The sequence below is a fragment of the Garra rufa genome, chromosome 4 (genome assembly GCF_049309525.1).
Source record: "Garra rufa chromosome 4, GarRuf1.0, whole genome shotgun sequence".
NCBI classification, from domain to species: domain Eukaryota; kingdom Metazoa; phylum Chordata; class Actinopteri; order Cypriniformes; family Cyprinidae; genus Garra; species Garra rufa.
In genome coordinates, this window is record NC_133364.1 from 35,592,016 (window position 1) to 35,608,111 (window position 16,096).

At 37.0% G+C, this 16,096-nt stretch overlaps 1 protein-coding gene across 1 annotated transcript in view; it reads right to left on the reverse strand.

The window, feature by feature from the left end:
* The window catches only part of LOC141333994 (uncharacterized), a 22,752-nt gene extending 7,104 nt beyond the window's left edge, over positions 1–15,648 (reverse strand). Inside the window, exons 1-2 of the mRNA XM_073839146.1 lie at positions 15,431–15,648; positions 4,101–4,973 (exon numbers count right to left, since the gene is read on the reverse strand). Of these exons, the coding sequence (XP_073695247.1) occupies positions 4,101–4,973; positions 15,431–15,602 (1,045 nt within the window). The 5' untranslated portion in view covers positions 15,603–15,648. The remainder of the gene's footprint in view (positions 1–4,100; positions 4,974–15,430) is intronic.
* Positions 15,649–16,096: the final 448 nt, after the last annotated feature.

The following is a 16,096-nucleotide window of genomic DNA, read 5'->3' on the forward strand; positions in this document are numbered from 1 at the left end:
AGTACATTTTCTGTCATAATATAAAACAACAATGCAGGAAAAGCCATGAGTTTACTCTGGGCAAAAACACTGTCTTAGTGTGGATAAAAGGCCAAAACATTGAGAAAAAAAGATGCATTCTTAAATGTATCTAAAGTAATATGGATGTAGCCTAATATTAACATTAATAGAACATTCATTCCTGTTACTATAAATGAGCATAGGATATATAAGTAACACAAAATTAGCAAATACATAAAATATAGCCTCATGAAGTACATACAAATAGTATGAGTATACTCAGTAAGTTAAAGTGACTCATCAAAAATTTGTTTTAAAGAAATAATTTAGGTAACAGGACTGAATATTTATAATGACACTCCCTGCCACCGTTACAATATCACGTTGTTTTAGGTATTTTTTTATTTAATTTTTAATAAATATTACATTTGCAGTCATATTTTGATTAATGATAAAATGTATTTGCAAAGGTTTATAAAAACAACTATTTACAACAGGTAACTTTGTGAAGGTTTATAAACAGAGTATCTATTTACACTAAGTGCAAATAGCCCGCCTTGTTGGCAGAGGCCATTTACAGTAACCCCACCGACCAATGTGTGATCGGATAGTCAACACTACAAAAGATGGCCTTTAATCATCAGCTCTAGTGGCGCAGAGGATGAATCTTTGGTTTCACTTTTTTCAATGCAACCGATGCGGGTTTGAATCCCCCTTCTGGCAAACCTTTTTCTGGAAAAGGAAAGGTATTTATTTTCAATAGAAATTAGGACATAGTTGAAAATAAAGTAAAGGGTATGTGTAGGGAGGGCTTATTGTCCCAATAAAGGAGTACCATTTAATAAATTAAATATAATTTTTTTTAAACTATAAAAAATTACACTCAGTGTGTAATTACTGCATACTGTTTTAATGTAGTACAATACTGAGCCGCAGATAATTGCGTCTATTTGCAATAAGTATTATAGATATTAGAAAATCCTGCTATTTCAACAGTTTAAATAGAACCCACTGCTATTTGCACTTAGTGTAGCATCTATCGCCATTTTCTCATAGTGTAAATAGCATCCAAAATAGCCCCTACCTAAAACACTTACTTATCCTCTACATCAGAAATTGTCCCTTCAAAGTCACACAGGGCTACACAAATTCTCAAAATGTTATCAATTGTAGAGGTGAGGTTAATTGGAACTGTTTGAGAAAGGACTTTGAAGTGTTTTAGTTGGCATATGACCTTCTCAATGCGGACATGTACGTTGGCAGTGCGCCTAGTGTTGGGTTCCTCAGAGAGTTGCACGCCTTTCTTGGGGAATGCTGGAAAGACAAGTTTCACCTTCCTTTCGTAGAGGAGATTGGTAATGGTAAAGCCTCTGTCTACCATTACTTAATCGCCTGGGCAAAAGGTATTCCAGGAACCCAGGATTTGTAGTTATGAATGTATCACCGCACCTTCCTTCATACGCTGGTGAGATGAACATGATCAGTCCACATGGTGCAATGAGACCAAGGTATTTAATGATTTTCTGGCTGTAGCGATGACTGTAGGATTTGCCTCTTGAGTCCAGGTTGCGTGGCTTTCGAAGGGATGGCTCTGAACAGTCGATCCCACATACTGCATTTAGAAATTGTTCTCTGAAACACTGAAGCATTGTTGCCTGGATTGTCTCCCTGGGAAGCCATGGTATGTAATCCCTCTTGATTTCCTCCATGATGTCAAACTGAGAAACACCAAACCTTTCAGCAAGATCACCCTGCAATAAATTAAAACACATCTTCGTCAGAGTCACCAAGAGCTGATCCCAAGTGTGAAGCTGGAAGCTCTCGATGTATGTATTTTTAAGGTGCTCGGCAACTAAATAAAATGCATCCAAATGTAACAGAGGCCAGCTCGCAGGTGCCGTTTAGGTAAACCTCACTCCGCTGATCTCTATGGCAAGCCGTTTTGACTTTTATTCCATCTCAGGATATGACTTCTTGATATCAACAATATATATTTTAACTAGTGACCACATGGTTGCTGATATCAAAAATAAAGGTTTTTACTAGTAAGAACTGAATTGTTGATATCAACAATTGATTCTGAATGGCAGTATATGGAGACATTTCACTAGTGAAAATACAATTACAGATATCAACAACTGAATTTTTTATATCAACAATTAGATTCTTGATATCAACAATTACAATTTTAACTAGTGAAAATATAATTGCTGATATAAAGAATTAACATTGTTACTAGTGAAAATATATTATTGATATCAAAAATAGCAATTGTCACTAGTGGAAATCTAATTGCTGATATCAAGAAGGAACATTTTCACAAGTGAAAACTGAATTGTTGATATCAAGAAGTCATATCCTGAGATGGAATAAAAGTCAAAACGTCTTGCCATAGATCTCAAGAGGTGCACTAGTGACTGACACTAGTGGCTGCAGTCTTTAGCCTCCTTGTTAGTCCACCGGCTTCCAAAGCTGGAGACCTGAGTTCGACACCTGTTTGGAGTGGGCGCGAGTAGGAATCAGGTGTAAGGGTTACACTGGTGCCGTGACCCGGATGGGAGTGAGGTTTAGAGGGGTGAGTGTAACAGAGGCCAGCTTCTGTGCAGGTAAACCTCATTAACTTGATCTCAAGAGGCACGCTAGTGGCTACAGTCCTTGTTAGTGCGCCCACCTCACATGCCGGAGACCTGATCGAAATGAGTGTTACATTGGTGCCGTGACCCAGATGGGAGTGAGGTTTAGAGGGGTGAGTGTAACAAAGGGCAGCTGCTGTGCAGGTAAACCTCACCTGATCTCAAGAGGCACGCTAGCGGCTACAGTCTTTAGCCTCCTTGTTAGTGTGCCTCCCATGACGGAGACCGGTTTGGAATTGGTGCGACCTAGGTGATACAATGGTGCCGTGACCCATATGGGTGTGAGGTTTAGAGGGGTGAGTCTAACGGAGGCCAGCAGAAGGTGCTGCACAGGTAAACCTCACTCCCTGTGATCTCTATTGGTGCATTAGCAACTGACGCTAGATGCTGCAGTCTTTAGCCTCCTTGTTGGTGCGTCCGTCTCCCATGCCAGAGACCTGGTCGAAATGGGTGCGAGTAGGACCCGGGTGTTACGTTGGTGCCGTGACCCAGATGGGAGTGAGGTTTAGAGGGGTGAGTCTAACGGAAGCCAGCGGTAGGTGCTGCACAGGTAAACCTCACTCTCCTGATCTCTAGAGGTTCATTAGCAACTGACGCTAGAGGCTGCAGTCTTTAGCCTCCTTGTTGGTGCGTCCGTCTCCCATGCCAGAGACCCGGTCGAAATGGGTGTGAGTAGGATCCGGGTTTAGGGGTTTAGACATAGTTCAACCCTGTGTAGAGTTGACAAAGGTTGCTATTTATCAGGAGAGTTATGCACAGTGGAGCTGGCTCAACACTTTGCTATACACGTTTACAAATTATTATTAAGTTTATATAGAGGTTTCTGTTTTGGGTTGACTATATTGGTAATTTTGAACTTGCAGACGAGCCACGCCTAGTCAACCTTTTTTTTTTTTTGTTCAGTGGTCGGGTTATAAACCAATGTAAAATGCACAGACTGACACTCAAGGACATTCCACTATGAATTTATTTATATTTATTTTTCAGCCTCTTGAAAATCACTCTACGTTCTCTCAATGTTTTCATAGAAAAAGGCTATTTTACTTGATCTTTCATCATTGTCTTATTGTAAGAGAAAATTACGGTTGTTAAATACAAATGTAATTAGCAATACATTGAGGAGTTGCAGTTATTTACACCACTTTGCCTTAATTAAATAAAGAACATCTTTAACACTGCGATTTAACACTGTGTGCGAGATTTAACATCAACACTGTGATTAAATTACTTCAGGGCAACTCCACCTCTTTAATCCAATCGAAATTGCATTGGGATCGAGCTCAGTCAGACTGACAGAGGTGTTTACATGTTGGCTTTTCAGATTACTAATGAATTATTTGCATAAATGTAGCTAGTGATGGCACACGTCGCTCCAGTTATTGCATGCGGCAAAAGTATTTCCTGTCTGTGAAAAATACTCCATACTGACAACGCCTGGATCTTCTCTCCAGAAGTGAAGCTTCACATGTTTGTTAAGGTTTACTTTACGTCCGAAACGCTTTCCACACTGATCACACGCAAACGGCTTCTCTCCAGTGTGAACAACCGAGTGAATCTTAAGGTCTCCTTTTCGTGAGAAGCTCTTTCCACACTGTTGACAGGAGTAAGGCCTCTCTCCATTGTGAATTCTCATGTGGGTATCCAGGGATTGTTTATATTGGAAAGTCTGTCCACACTGAGAGCAAGTGTAAGGCTCCTCTCCGGTGTGAACTCTCATGTGAGTCTTGAAAGTTACTTTATATCTGAAACTCTTTCCACACTGTTGACATACATAGCCGTTCTCTCCTAAGTGAATTTTCATGTGACAGTTTAGGGTCTCCTTTAGTCCGAAGCTCTTTCCACACTGATCACATGTGAACGGCTTTTCTCCAGTGTGAATCCTTATGTGTTTGATAAAGCTCCACTTTTTATTGAAACTCTTTTCACACTGAGGGCAGATGAAGGGCTTCTCTCCGGTGTGGATTCTCATGTGGGCCATGAGGTGCCCGCTTTGGCTGAAACTCTTTGCACACTGTTGGCAGGTGAAAGGTTTCTCTCCGGTGTGGATTCTCATGTGGCTTACAAGGTTTCCTTTGTGACTGAAACTCCTGTCACACTCAGGGCAGGTGAAAGGTTTCTCTCCAGTGTGAGTTCTGATGTGTTCCTCAAGGGCTTTTTTCCCACTGAAACACTTTCTACATTGGGGGCAGGTGTTAGATGTGGTGTTCTGGGCTCTTTTTCGTGAAGTCTTGGCAGTCTTTTTGTTTTTTTTCCCAGTAATGTAATTACTATGTTGTTCACACTGATCATTTTCTTCCATTTCATTCCATTCTTGTCTGTCCTCTATCAGTGGCATCGGGTCTACAGTGGGGAAAAAAATAGATCTTAACTTCACATTGTAAAAAGTCACAGTAACATACTGTTTTCCATCAAAAGAAAGAAAGAAAAAGAAAACTAATCGTTGCCATTTCCATGCACTGCTATTTACTTTGTTGTAAGGCAAAAAACGGAAAAGTTGAACTTAAATGGAAATAATTATTATATTTATAGTGCATTTTGACAGAAAGATTGGGTCTCATTCACTAATAAATGCATAAATTGTTTTGTATTTGTACGGAAAGCTTAACTTCTCACCAAAAAATGATGATCATACAAAATGCATGTTATTGTTTATTAGTACTGACCTGAATAAGATATTTCACATAAAATGTTTTTTGTCCACAAGAGAAAAAAAATAGTTATATTTATAAAAATTACCCTGCTCAAAAGTTTACATCCCCTTGATTCTTAATACTGTGTTGTTACCTGAATGATCCACAGCTGTTTTTTGTTTAGTGATAGTTTTTCTTGAGTCCCTTGTTTGTCCTGAACAATTAAACTGTCTGCTGTTCTTCAGAAGAGTCCTCCAGATCCCAACAGTTCTTTGGTTTTCCAGCATTTTTGTGCATTTGAACCCTTTCCAAGAATGACTGTATGATTTTGAGATGCATCTTTTCACACTGAGGACAACTGAGGGACTCATATGCAACTTTTACAGAAGGTTAAAACTAGTGGTGGGCCGTTATCGGCGTTAACCTGCGTTAACGTGAAACTCTTATCGCGCGATAAAAAAAATATCGCCGTTAATCTATTCGCAAATTTGGGTTGGGAGCTGGGTCTGAACTACGCAAACTATGATGACTAGAGCTGGGCGATATGGACCAAAAGTCATATCCCGATATATTTAGGCTGAATATCGATATACAATATATATCCCGATATTTTTAACACAAAGTGAGAGCAATTGTTTAGTCACAGTCAAACCCAAATATGACATTTCACAAGTAGTTTTATTTAAACTGGCCGGATGAAACAATACTCAGTTGTTCAAAGAACAATAAAATGTAAAGATAAATACTGTATAACAAATATTATAAAATAATTAAATGACAAACCCTAGTAAGGGCAGGGTTCATATATAAAGACAGAAAAAATAAAAGTGCTCAGTTTAAGAAAATTTTAAAACATTTCTTATCTGACTATGAACAGACTATGAACTCTGTGAACATTTGGTCCCTTGTTTTTTACTTTGATTAACAGTTAGTGCTGTCTTGAGGTAGACATTAGAAATCAGACATGTGTGTCCTCCTTTGTTTAAAGATTTTGTGCGAGAAACACCAGCCTGTCAACTGCATCCGGCTCTGTGGCAGGTCAAGTCAAGTCAAGTCACCTTTATTTATATAGCGCCTTTTACAATACAGATTGTGTCAAAGCAACTGCACAGTATTTAAACAGCACAATAGTGTGTAAGTAACGCATTATTGTAACAATCAATTTTCAGTTAAAGGCAGTTCATCAATGAATTCAGTGATATCATCGTCAGTTCAGTTCAAATAGTATACGATATCGCTGGAAAGCGTCCCCAACTAAGCAAGCCAGAGGGGACAGCGGCAAGGAACCAAAACTCCACAGGTGACAGAAATGGAGAAAAAAACCTTGGGAGAAACCAGGCTCAGTCGGGGGACCAGTTCTCCTCTGGCCAGACCAAACAACAGTTTGTACCAATGTCTGATTGTAGAGAACTCATCAGGATCCTGTGGTGTAGTGCCGATGGCCGTCAGGGTTGGCGAGGTCTTTAGGGTTGGCAGGTCACGATGTTGCCACTGCAGCTGAAAATCCTTTCAGAGGGTGAACTGGTAGCTGGTACCAGAAGATACCTTTTTGCCAGGTGGCTTAAAGCTGGAAAGACAACTTCATGATCCTTCCACCACTTGAGGGGATCAGTGTCACTGTCCACACTTGCAGACTGCAAGTAACTTGACAGTTCATTTTCAATAGCCTCCCTCTTGGTTGGTGCAGTGGTGGTGGCTGTGCGCTGCTTGAAGAAGCTTGCCAGTGACGACTTCTCAGCTTTTGGTGTTACTGCTGCTTCTCCATCTTCAGGCTCAGGCACAGTGGGCACACATTGGTAAGGTGGCTGACAGCTGCTCTGATCACCCAGTAGTGTCTCCACCTCCAAGACAGCTCTCTGCTTCAATGCATCAACTTTTTCAGTTGGGATGTAGGTGGCCCTGAACCGTGGATCCACAAATGAAGGTCAGTTGCAGCTTGTTCAGAATACTTGTTGTTAAGGTACTCGACAATGCTGGATTTGATGGATTTGCAAAGCTCGCTGTCACCCTCTTCAAATGCCAGTAGACTTTCATTAAAAAGGTGCAGCACAGGTTTGACATATGAAAGAGTGACGTACTCCTCACCTGACAAAGCGTCAGTAAAGTTCTGAAGAGGTTTCAGGACCTTTTGAACTGCTTCTAGGACCTCTAAGTCCTGCCAGCTAGGGACAAGGTGCCTGGTCTTTTTGTCACTAGACAGGACTTTGGCCAGTGCTCCTTCCTGCTCCAGTATTCTCTCTACCATAAGCTGCCTGGATCCCCAGCGTGTGGCAGATTCGGTTATGAGTTGGTGACTTGGCAGACCCAACTGAATCTGGACTTCAGCAAAATGTCTCCTTTTCTTCCAGCTGTATGAAAAACAGCTTACAATTTTTTTTTGCATAGAGAAATAGCCCGGGTGATGCGCTTGTCATTCATACCATGTCCTGTTAGAAATAGAATCATAAAAAACTATTAATCAAATGCGCTTATACAAGAAATTTGAATCTGGTTTCACTTAAACACTCTTATACTACCAAGTGCTTTCCAAAATAAAGCTTTAGAAATATTCTAGATTAATATTATTGCCTTTTTTCATATATTTTTAATTAACACCGGTCTTAGTAATCAAATATATAAAATATAACATAAAATGTTTTTCTAAATTTTAATCCTGTGAGTGATTTTTATATTTTTTTCTGTACAATTCATACATGATGACTATACTGTACATTCATGTGTCATTCTTGTTGTTCTGCTGTATTTTAATGCTACTTTATATATCTACCCCACTAAAAACTCCACAATGTTTAGGCCTATTACAGTCAGTGTGGTCAACATGAGTTTCTAGTTAGTTTGAGGTTTGCTCTTTCAATCTAGATAAAAACGAGTCCATCATAATAGTTAAATATGTTGCCTTAAAGATATCAACTGGATAACTGGCATTTTAAAGTCATAATTACTTCACTTTTACCAGCTATAACATTAAAGTGGTAAACACATCAATGCATCAATAATTCCTATCCAATAATCTAATAAATATGGTCTAATAAATCTACTGTTCTGTATTGTACGTGATTTTACTTTTTGCACCTTAAGTTTTGCGTTTTCTTCATTTATTTAACCTCCTATTTAACTATCTTTTTTTAACAGAGACCTGGCCAAGACGGCAGCAGCTTAAAAGGCAGACAAACAAAAGAAAATAATTTTAATAATTGATTTACTTATTTTTTTATTATTATTATTATTATTATCTGAATACTCTTTACAACACTCACCAATAGCCAAGTGCAGTCTGTGACCGAAGCACTGCATCCTCACCCACTTGTTCAGTTCAACCGCTTTGACGATGTTGCTCCCATTGTCGGTTGTTATAGCAACCAGATACTTTTCCTGGAGTTTCCAGCTTGCAATTGCGTCTTGCAGCGCCTCAGCTATGTGCTCACCGGAGTGATCCTGGGGAAAATAACTTGTTTGCAGACATACTGATTTTATCTCCCAGTCTTGAATAAAATGAACCGTCAGGCTCATATAAGGCTCACACGTCCTGCTCGACCACATGTCACTGGTTAACGCGAAATGTTTCACGTTAGCGAGCTGGTCAGCAAGGCGCTGCCTAACGTCAATGTACATTTGTGGCAGTGCTTCCCGTGCAAAGTAGTTGCGACTGGGGAGCTCATATCTCGAGTCCGTGGTTTTTAGTAGCTTTTTAAAGCCGACTTGTTCCACAGTTGCAACAGGGACCATTTCTTTAGCGATGTGATAAGTGACCGCTTTAGTTATAGTGCACCACTTGTCACTTTTCTTTTCGTACGGTACACCGCGGGAAAATGAAGCTTGAAGGGAGCTTTGTGTCGGGGCTGGAGCTTTTGCGGGTTGCGGTTGGCTTGCAGCTGGGGCCTCGGCAGCGCGCAGTTTCACACACTCTTCATACTGCAGTTTGTGCCACTGTTTTAGATGGTGAAAAAGATTTGTAGTGCTTCCACCCCTGGCTGTAACTTCTTTATGGCACTCCCTACATATGACATGGTTTTGTTTCTCATCAGATACTTTGAATCCGAACCATCTCCATATTACTGAGCCGCTACTTTTTCGTTTACCAACCAATTTCTCCGCATGCTCAGCAGATGTTGTTGCTTCCTCCATGTTTGTTGAAGAGTGCCGGCGGAGTGTCTGCTCCAGAGTCCAGCCCCTCCCCTCTCTGTGCCTGAAAGAGGAGGGGCGTGGCCAGGGGCGCGCGAAGTAGTGCTGAGAGCTCCGGGTTAAAGCAGTTTGCTGGAGCAAGGCTCACAGCGCAGTTTGAACTACGCAGCCTATATCGATATATGCGATATGGTCAAATTTCATATCTCGTTTAAAAATATATCGATATATTTTTAATATCGATATATCGCCCAGCCCTAATGATGACTTTCACCTTGATAGTTTATCGGGGATGTATACCAAAGACTATAGAATATGGTCGCGAGTTTAAGTCTCCTCCGCCAAAACACAGACGGGATTGCGTCGTCCTCCATTCATAAAAAACGAATCTACTATAGCGAAATGCCACGTAAATTCGTCGTTTTTTGGATTCATAAATCATATGTTGGTAAGTCACTTAATTCAAATCGCGATGTGGACTAGTGTATGTGAAAACTGAAATGCAAAAAAAAAAGACAGTTTTAATATGAATCCGAAATGTTCCGTTTGCCTAGCTGTACGTATGCATGGCGGAGACGAGCTTTTACTACACGCATACTGAAACACACGTGACGCTCCCGGTAATTTTTGGGATTTTCATCTCACATGAAGAGATGAACTCAATCTCCCAAACTGCTGTGAGTGTCACTTATACCGTTTGATTTGAGAAAACTAGCATCATATCATAGAAACTTCTAGGGCTGTAACGTCCCAGTCGATTAGTCGATTAATTGGTCGATACGGTCTGGTTCGACCAAAATTCTGATTGGTCGATTTTTTGCCGCTCTCATTTCATCAGTTTGGCCGCGCTCATTTCATCAGGTGGAAAGCACTAATTGCTAATGGGGGTGTTTTCAGAGCACCCCTGTTTCACAGGCAACACATTGTTTTCACTTTTTTGGATTAGCCCAACCCACTGGAGAAGAGAGACAGATAAGTAGGCTTTTGGTGCCGTTCACATGTAGCGTCTTTTGCGCGATCAAGTTCGTTATTTCAAATGTAGATGCGCGTCTTGCGCGCGCATAATGGAAGCGACGCGGTCGCGACGCGCACGCGGTGCGACGCGCTCGTTTTTTCCGCCTCATCAGCTTCCTCACGTTTTTCCGTTACATTGAAACCTCAGCAGAAACAGCTCATCATTGTGGTCCAAGGATTTTCTGAACCTTTATGATTTGTCAAGCCTCCATTATTTTGATGATAATAGAAGCAACAATGCATGAGACGCATATAGGCTTGGAGCTAGAGCGCAGCTGATGGTTGCTATGAAACGGCAGACGCTTCCGGAGAGCAAGCGCCCAAGCGCTTTGTTGACAAGGAAGAAAGCATTGCGCCTAGCGTTTTCCACGCGTTTTTAGGCGCGACATATGAACGGCCCCTCATCCAAATGGAAAAATAATATCACTGAAGGAATTGTTAAGTCTATTCGTGTCTCAGCCGCATAGCTGAGCTCTAATGTTCAGCCTCGCTCTGTGCGAGCTGCGCAAAGCGGCTGAAATTATAGTGTCTGACAGTTATACTTATAACATATGACAAAAATAATTTTCTAAATTATGTTGCACATTCCTCAAAAGTTCTTGTGATATCACTAGTTGACAACATAGTACTGTTTTCAGAAATCACAGGCTATGATATTGCGCAGGTGCACGTGATGCACCGCTGTCAGAGACGACAGACTCGTGTGTCAGACTCATTTCAGTGCAAAATAATTAGGTCAAAAACGATTTAATATACTGCAAATAGCCTATAAGTTTTTTATGTTTATTTATAATTAATTTAGGCAGACAACAAGGCTACCAAATAATGAGCACAGTACGTATCTAATTAATGTAATGTACGTTTTTTTTTCCCTCCACAACGTCATTTTTAGTCGATTTTTAGTCGAAAGTTTCAGGACTTCAGTCGACCAAGGTTTTCTTTGGTTGATTACAGCCCTAGAAACTTCACGGCAACCTGTCAAAATAAAAGTACGGTCTAACATGTAATGGGCTGGGTAGGTGTTGACGTAAAAAAAAAAAAACACAATCTAATAGGTAGAAAAAATAATTTCATTGTTAGTTAGTTAGTAAACACAAGTACATCTAATTGAACATAATTTATTTTCATCAACAAATTATGATAGAACAGCTTTATGAGCAAAAAATAATAATTACACATCTTTTTCAACAAATTTTCACCCCCTGGCTCTTAATGCTTGGGTTTTTTTCTTCTGAAGCATCAGTGAGTGTTTGAACCTTCTGTTATAGTTGCATATGAGTCCCTCAGTTGTCCCCAATGTGAAAAGATGGATCTCAAAAACATACAGCCATTCTTGGAAAGGGTTCAACTGCACAAAATTGCTGGAAAAACAAAGAATTTGTGAAACCTAAAGGATTTTTCTGAAAAACAGAAGGCTGCCAAGGTGAAAAAAAAAAATACTTAAATGCAATGAAAATACACTTAAATACCCGCAAATACATTTTTAGTACATTGTTATTTTTTTGTGTTAAAAAAGTGTGATGTTTATACACTATGAATACACTAATTAAAAGTATATTTATATATTTATACTTCAGTAGGACTTAAGTACACTTGAAAAAAGTATACTAAATACCAGTAATACTTAAATAAATGTTTAGTGTACTAAAATAAAGTATACTACAGAAAAAAACATGCAAAAGAGTTTTATTAGTGTGTTTTTCAAAAGTGTGCTTTAAATGCTTTAAACATTAGTTGATTATTAGTAGACTGTTTACATACTAATCCTAAGTTTAAAATAAGTTAATATATAAAAAATCTATTAGTAATGTATTGTAGTAGAAGTACATTTTCCCAAAAGTTGTACTTAAGTACACTTAATATGAATGCACTATAAGCATTAACACTTAAAATGATTTTGAGTGTGGTAATTTTAAGTTACATTAAATTGATTTTATTAAAAATCTATTAGTAATGTATTGTAGTAGAAGTACATTTTCTCAAAAGTTGTACTAAAGTACACCTAATATGAATGTATTATTAGCACTAACACTTAAACTGATTTTGAGTGTGGTAATTCTCCCAGGTAAAAAAAAAGTGCACTAAAATACACTTTATTTAAGTATACTTAGTACACTTTTCAGTAATGTACTAAAAGTGCTCTATTTTCGCTCACTAATTTTGTACTTATTGTACTAAAAAATAGTATTAAGTATATTTTAAGATAAACTTAATATCATCTAAGTGTACTCAACTGTGCTATTTTGAGACACCATGAAATTGAACTAAAATGTGCTTTTAACATACTATATCTGTATTTAAAAATATATATTTAGTTACAACTAGAAATACACTTGAACCCTACTTTTAAACATTTATAAATATATTTATGACTAATTTAATGTATAACAATAATATATTAAAAGAATATACAAATTGTGAAAAAAATGTGCTAAAATACAATTTAAGTACACTTAGTGCACTTCCCTAATGTACTTAAAGTGCTCTATTTTCGGCAACTAATTTTGTACTCAATATACTAACAGTTATTCTTAAGTACTTCTTAAGATAAACTTAAGATCATCTAAGTGTACTCAACTGTGCTATTTTGAGACACCATGAAGATGAACTAAAACGAGCTTTTGACATACTATCTCAGCATTTCCAAAAAATGTATTTTGTTACAACTTCTAACAGGATTGAAACATATTTCATAAACCTTTAAATATACTAATTATACATAAAAAATAAACTTACTGATTATTTAAAATACATGAATAATATATATTAAATGTATACAAAGCATATTTATAATGTATTGCCCACATATGTTTAATAATAAAAAATACACTTCTTAATTATTTAAAATACATGAATAATATATGATAAATGTATACAAAGTGTATGTCACGCCCTTGGACTGTTTGTCTTGGTTTTTCCCAGTGTTTCCCCCATTGGACTGTCTGTTTGGTTTCTCCCATGCCCTTTTTTGGTCTTCCTGCTCATTAGTGTGATCCCCTCCACCTGTTGTTGTAATTATCTCCCCTTTATAAGTTTGTTTGATTTCCTTGTTTCTTTGTCCGGCTACAAGCGTTACACCTATGTTCCTTCGTTGTGTGCGCGTCTTCTCCCGCCATTCCTGTCTATTGTTACTCTGCCTGAGGATTTATTGAAGACTTTTTATTGAAGATGTTATTTTTTGCTTTCCTACACGTTTCGTGACAACGTATTTATAATGTATTGCCCATACATTTTTATTATTATAATACACTTAATAATTAATTAAAATATATGAATTATATATAATAAATTTATACAAAGCGTAATTATAATGTCTTGCCCACATATTTTTTTAAATAAAAAATACATTATAAATATGCTATGTATACATTTATTATATATTATTCATGTATTTTAAATAATCAACAAGTGTATTTTTTATTAATAAAAATATTTGGGCAATACACTATAAATACGCTTTGTATACATTTTTTATATATTATTCATGTATTTTAAATAATTAATAAGTGTATTTTTTTATTAATAAAAATATGTGGGCAATACATTATAAATACGCTTTGTATACATTTGTTATATATTATTATTGTATTTTAAATAATCAGTAAGTTTATTTTTTATGTATAATTAGTATATTTAAAGGTTTATGAAATATGTTTCAAATGTATTATAAGTGGTAACAAAATACATTTTTGGAAATGCTGAGATAGTATGTTAAAAGCACGTTTTAGTTCATCTTCATGGTGTCTCAAAATAGCACAGTTGAGTACACTTAGATGATTTTAAGTTTATCTTAACATATACTTAAGAATAACTTTTAGTATATTGAGTACAAAATTAGTGGCCGAAAATAGAGCACTTTAAGTACATTAGGGAAGTGCACTAAGTGTACTTAAATTGTATTTTAGCACACTTTTTTCACACTTTGTATATTCTTTTAATATATTATTGCTATACTTTAAATTAGTCATAAATATATTCATAAATGTTCAAAAGTAGGGTTCAAGTGTATTTCTAGTTGTAACTAAATATATTTTTTTAAATACAGATATAGTATGTTAAAAGCACATTTTAGTTCAATTTCATGGTGTCTCAAAATAGCACAGTTGAGTAAACTTAGATGGTATTAAGTTTATCTTAACATATACTTAATACTATTTTTTAGTACAATAAGTACAAAATTAGTGTGCGAAAATAGAGCACTTTTAGTACATTACTGAAAAGTGTACTAAGTATACTTAAATAAAGTGTATTTTAGTGCACTTTTTTTTTTACCTGGGTGTTCAGGGCAAACAAGGGACTCATGAACAACTATCACCAAACAAAAAAACAGAGCTGTGGATCATTCAGGTAACAACACAGTAAGAATCAAGTGTAAACTTTTGAACAGGGTTATAAATTCAACTATTATTTTCTTTTGTGGACTTTATGTAAACGTTCTTTATGTGAAATATCTTATTCAGGTCAGTACTAAATAGACAATAACAACATGTATTTTATATGATCCCTCTTATTTTGCTGAAATAATTTACATTTTGCAGATTCTGATGGGGGTGTAAACTTTTGACCTTAACTGTATATCTGCACTATTCAGAGAAAACCTCACAGCTGAAGCTACGATGCAGCTTTTCTCACTCTTCCACTGTATATGATTATATCTTTGTAATATAATTTATACATAGATTATACTGTATAATACAATTAAAGCAATATACCTCAATATAAATGAATCAGGAAGAAATATAACTTTTTAACTCGCTACAGAGAAAGTGCTTTTTGCATACATGTGCTTTCAGTTGTTCCTTTTTTTTTTGTATATTTAAAATAAAATAGTGAAAGCCTTGATGACGACACACTTTACTCTCATTGGTCAGATTCTGTGAGGACAAGGATGATGTGCGTTGCGTGTCTTTAACTAATGTTGATATTTAATATCTGATATCCAAACGAAACGAAACATAATTTATTTCTGTAGAGCTGGACATTTTAATGAGAATTAGATGAGTGAGTTCAGCTTCGAGAATGAAAACCAACCTGTTTGATCCTCAGTATCTTCATGTTCGGCTCTGAATGCTTCCTCGGTCTTCATCTTTTCACTCTCTTCTTTAATAAATTCAGTCTTTGTTTGTTCCTCAGCATCTTCATGTTTGACTCTGAATGCTTCCTCGGTCTTAATGTTTCCACTCTCCTCTTTAATAAACGCCATCTTTATAATAGTGTCGCGTGGATCTCTGTTGCATCACCAGGAGTTTTTAACTAACAGACAGAAAAATAAATCTCAATCATGTCCATAGTTCAACAGTCAGAGCAACTGGTAAGAAAGTCAGTCAGAGTGAGTTAATGACCTTAAATAGTGCTACAAATTGACAACAAATCATTTTTAGGCACTTATTATTGACAGTTAGTTTTTTTTTTTTTTTTTTGTAGATTACATGTAATATATTTCACTTTCATGAAACATTTGCAGTGGGTTTGTGACATGTTTACACATGTTTGTGTTTGTTGTTCTCGTTGAACTTAACGTTACATTGTTTTTAAGCAGCAGCTCTCATCAGCGTGCGGCGATTCGAATCAATGAATCATTTTGCGAATCAATTGATTCAATTAAAAAATCGAAAAGCTCCGTTTCTCTATCACTCCTTGTCAATGTCTGTATTCGTGTTTATGATAAACTGATATAGGGAGCAAAACGAGACGAAC